Genomic DNA, 5,203 nt, shown 5'->3' with positions numbered 1-5,203 from the left:
CAGGTGCTTATGCCGCTGAGCTATCTCCCCGGCCCCATCCACAGGAATTTAAAAGGAGACTTTATTTACATTAGACATTTTAATGTCACCATTTAGGATTTTGGTCACTTTTTCTTAACAGTAACTGAAGAGAAATGAGACATTTGAGTTGTGCTTTAGATTTTTCTTAGGTTATTTTATAAAAAAATATTTTTCATTTTCACAGAGTATGGTGGTATATGCCTATAATTCTGGCACTCAGGAGGCTGAGAAAAGAGGACCACTTCGAGTTCAAGGCCAGCCCTGGCCATGTAGTGAGTTTAAGGCCTTCCTGGGCTATAAGTAAGACCCTGTCTCAACCCCTACTCCCTTCCCCCCAAATATGTGTATTTCCTTTTTACATTCTGGTCAGTTGAGAAGGAAGTCTACATTTTGATTTGTTTTATTACCTGTGTGTATCATTTCACTCTCAAAATTTTTTTTCAAGCTCTAATGGAAGGTTAATTTGACTTTATTAATTTTCAGTCTCATTGTTCTCAACAAAGTTGCCATTGACATTTTATAAATTCAGAGCTTCTTCAGTTATATATCTTTGATATAGCTATTTGTGAGGATTAATGTCTGCATTTTTCTGGATTTTCTATTCCCAAAGTATTTCCTAGACTGGAAAAAATATTACAATACTTGAAACTTTTATCATAGTATATTTATGGCAATTACGGTGGACAATAACATGAAAAAACTAACCATATTTACATTTTGTAGAGAAACCCCCCCTCCAGCATTGTTCCCTGAAACACCCTCTAACATTTCTGTATATTCCTAGAGTTCTCTGCAACCAGTGTGTAAATAAACTTCAGTGAAATGACTCTTCAGGAATTGGTACACCAGGCTGCCTCTCTTTATTTGGATAAAACAGCTGTGTGTTTTGATGAATGCAATAGCCAGCCTCCAATTTATTATACCTACAAAACTGTGATCCATGCTGCTTCAGAATTATTATATTTTCTGCGATTGCACTGTGACTTTCAAGGGATTCGGGAAATTGGGCTTTACTGCCAACCTGGCATAAACTTACCTTCTTGGATTTTAGGGTAATATATTTTAATATAAATTTGTTGTTACTGTCAGCTGATTTATAATTTTTAATACATAGATATATTGCAGGTTATTGTTCTGTTGGATATTTTGTGCTTCTGGGTTAATTCTAGAGGTTAAAGGAGTTCATATTACTTTTAGTATTATTTTTAATCATTTAGATGAGTATTTGGGAGAGCCTAGAAGTTTTTACAAATAGAAAAATGCGTATCTCCAAAATATAAAGATATTGTTTGTCAAAAGAAAATAAATATCACAATTTAAAGTGATTTGTTGTTAGATCAAGAAAACAGGATTTCAGGAATAACATAGTTGTGTTTTGTGCCCTGAGACTGAAATGTTAGGCACTAAAATGAGTGAATGTATGAAAGTATTAAAAAATGGTCCGTTAAAATTGAAATACGAACCCATGGGAAGACACTTATTCAAACAAATAATTTAAAATATGTATTTAAATTATTCTACAATATTATCTTATAGTGATTATATCATAGATCTAGGGGGTGGGGAGATGGCTTAGTAGAATAAGCACTACCCTGGCAAGTGCGACGGCCTGAGTTCAATCCCTGGTTCTGCCAAAAAAACCGAAAAACAACAAACAAACTGTTGTAGATCTTCACAGAAAATAAAAGTTCTGAAAGAATTAGAAAAGTTGATATTTGTACCACAATACATGTTTTACTAGATATAACTTAAAGTTTCAAAATTTATTTAATCATTGACCAAAAAATTTACTCAGTTTACCGTAAGCTTAGATTTGGTGTCACCAAAGTATGTATACTTCAAAATGCCTAAAATGGCTGAAAGACTTTTTTTTTTTTTTTCGGAACCAGGGATTGAACTCAGGCCCTTGTGCTTGCCAGGCAAGCACTTACTCTATTGAGCCATCTCCCTGGCCCTTAAAAGATTTTTTATCAGATTTTCTCTCTCTCTCTCTCTCTTTTTTTTTGTGGCCAGTTCATCCTGCCCTGGAGGCGGGCGCAGCACTTGGTGCAGGGGATCAAACTGCGGTCCCTGAGTTTGCCTAAGCTTGCCTAAGCAGAAAATTCTTTGTATAACTATGTTACATATAAAAATGTAAAGGTGATTTTCATTATCTTTTAAGTCTCCTGATTTTGGTGAAATATGTCTTTTGTAGTAAGCAGATTCTTATAATCTATATACATAACAGTCTGCATGCCAGTAAGTTGTATGTACATATGTAGCTTCTGTTATGTCATTCTGTACAGGCAGGTGAAGAAAGACTGTCATTCTTGTTTGAGGAGTGGCCAGTTAGCCAGGTGTATTGTACTGTAATTTGTGAACTTTTAAAAAATCTTGTATTTCTCTGTTGATAAGAATTTAATACAAAATTTTATAGTACTCAGAGTGTTTATTAAGAGCATTGTAAAACAGTAACATTTATAGCCAAAGAAGAACCCATGAAAACAGGTAATTTTTTTTTTTCTATTTTTTTCCATAATTTTATTTATAAATAGCAATGAGAGAGTTTCAAATCAAATTGGTATGACAGTTTCAATAATTAACACATTGCATACATTCCAAAAACAGGTAATTTTTGATGAACTAAATAGTAAAGTGCATAGGAAAATAAAACACTTACAGGAGGATTACGATGCTGATTCTGTATTTACTTCTTTAGAATTCTCCAAGTTCCTGCTGCATATGCTCCTATTGATCCAGATTCACCACCATTATTATCAACACATTTTATGCAAAAATGTAATCTGAAGTATATTCTTGTTGAAAAAAAGCAACTTGATGTAAGTTTAGGTATTTAAATTACTTTTTGTATGTCACAGTTATCTTTTATTTTGTAATAGTTCCTCCTCCCAGGCTTGATTTCTAAATTTACTAACTCTGGCAATGTTTCTCCGAATCAGCACTTAAGACATTTTAGGTAGAGTAACTGCTTGTTATGGGAAGTGCTTTGTACATTAAAGGATGCTTAGTATTATCTCTGGCTTCTACTCAGTAGATATAAGTAGCCCTTCCTAGTTATAACATACAGAAATGTCCAGACTTGTTGATTGTCCCCCGTCACCTTCTGGCCCTCACGTTCCTTTGAAAGCCACTGCTGTATGCCATGAAAATGTCTTCTAGCCTAATAATGGTGTCTGTGCATTTTTCTGAATTTCCTGTTCCTAAAATGTTTCTTAGACTGGAAAAAATATTATAATACCTGAAACTTTTATTCTTGTATGTTTATGGCAATTACAGTGGACAACAATATGGAAGAATTATAATCAGGTTTACATTTTAAAAACTAGTTTGACATTTAATCCAGATCTTTCTGGGTAGCTACATTAGTATTATTTATTTTTAAGTGACTATCAACTAAAGATGTAGCTAAGAAACACCGCTTTAGGGCCTAGGATTAGTTTAGTATTTTATGTTCAGCAAATGATAGCTCATGTTTCATTTTTTGAAAAGGTTTATTGTTTACAAAATACTAGTGTACCAAAGAGAAAGAATGTTATTGAAGATACATTCAGCTTAACTTATTTTGACCCATTGGTAGAGCACCTGCCTGGCAAGCACAAGGTCCTGTAATGAACCTATGTATATTTGGGAGTAACCTAAATACATTGCATATATGTTTCTAGATACACACACACACACACACACACACACACACACACAAAGTGTCAAGAGCTTGAGATACATGCAGGGCTTCTTGGGAATTGCATGTGTTCAGTTAGGTTCTGGGGGCCGGGATGTAGCTCATTGGTAGAACATCTATCTAACAAGTACAAGGTCCTAAGTTTCATTCCCAGCACCACCAAAAAAATAAAAAGAAAAAAGAATTAGGTGTTAATTAGCTGAGTGTGATGGCACACACCTGTAATCTCTTCTCTGGGGAGGCTGAAAACAGGAGGATCACTGAGTCCAGTTTGCATAGTAACACCTTGTACCAAATACATAAAAATTTTTTTTAAATGTTAATTTGGTCAATAAATGTTTTTGAAATATTGGTGTCTGGCCAAGGCTTTCATTATTCCTCAAAGTAGTTATTCCTTTGTTGTTGACAAGCAAAACTGAAATGGGATGTGTTATTTTTCTTAACTTTGGTAAAAAACATTATAAAGAGGTGGTTAGGGTGTAAAAATTGTCAATATCAATTTTGATATGTATGAATCCATATAATAGAAGTTGGGCACATGCAAAGCCACGTAGAAAATCCTTTGCTTCCTATCCCATGATTCTGATGATGTAAGTGTTCTTCAGTTAAAAAGATATGGAATAAGAATTCAAGAACTTACTTACTACATGCCTGGCACCTGTTAGAGCAATAATTGTCAACTGGAAACAATTTTGCTTCCCAGGAAATATTTGCCAGTGTCTAGAGATATTTTTGATTGTCATGGTGTAAAGGGGGTGCTATTAGCATCAAGTAGGTAGAGATCAAGAATGCTGCTGAAATCCTGTTTTGCACAGACAGCCCCCCAAGAGTCATGAGGTTCCAGAATGTCAGTAGTGCTGAGGCTGAAGAATTCTGTACTAGATACAAACTGTATTTGGGAGGACATTGGTATATGTAAGTCCTCCAGCTTTTAATGATCTTGTTAGGAAAAGTTAATACTCCTAGACCTGTTAAGGTCTACATAGTGTGATACTGTCTAGTAAATGTAACCTGGTAGGTACACCAAATGTGTAATGGAAAAGCATGATTTTGAACTAGGCCCTAAGAATATGTAGTCTTTTTGTAAATTTGTATTTTGGATCCTGGGTTTATGTCTGTCTGTCTGTCTGTCTGTCTGTCTCTCTCTTTTTTCTTTTTATTCATTTTAATGAGAAAAAAGATAAAATAGCAATAAAATGGTTTCGAAACAGGTAAGACAATTAAAATAATTAATATATCGAATATTGTCATCTTCAAATTAGCTATTCAGAGAACAGGATGCAGACATGATATCTTGTGTAAACAATATTAGTACAAACCTTTCTTCTCAATGAAGAAAAGTAACTATATCTATCCTAACTATCTTGTATATACATATATTTTTTTTTCCAAAATTTTATTGATAAACAGCAATGAGACAGTTTCAAATCAAATCGGAAGTACAGTTTCAACAAATAACACACTACATATATTCTTCTTAGTGATTAATTGCTATACAAGATG

General features: G+C 33.9%; 1 protein-coding gene across 6 annotated transcripts in view; it reads left to right on the top strand.

Annotated features, from left to right (window-relative positions):
* Aasdh (aminoadipate-semialdehyde dehydrogenase) overlaps positions 1-5,203 on the top strand; it is a 41,636-nt gene that overhangs the window by 3,579 nt on the left and 32,854 nt on the right. For 4 of the 6 annotated variants that reach the window (XM_023711132.1, XM_023711131.1, XM_004627526.3 and 1 more), the window contains exons 2-3: positions 806-1,073; positions 2,720-2,840. The exons of 1 other annotated variant lie outside the window; for it this stretch is intronic. In XM_023711132.1, the coding sequence (XP_023566900.1) occupies positions 844-1,073; positions 2,720-2,840 (351 nt within the window). In that variant the 5' untranslated portion in view covers positions 806-843. Of the gene's footprint in view, positions 1-254; positions 294-805; positions 1,074-2,719; positions 2,841-5,203 lie in introns of those variants that run through there. One more of the 6 variants, XM_023711130.1, reaches the window with a different exon arrangement.

The sequence above is a fragment of the Octodon degus genome, unplaced genomic scaffold (assembly GCF_000260255.1).
Source record: "Octodon degus isolate 3935 unplaced genomic scaffold, OctDeg1.0 scaffold00019, whole genome shotgun sequence".
Classification (NCBI taxonomy): Eukaryota; Metazoa; Chordata; class Mammalia; order Rodentia; family Octodontidae; genus Octodon; species Octodon degus.
This window is presented reverse-complemented; position numbering and strand designations above follow the sequence as displayed.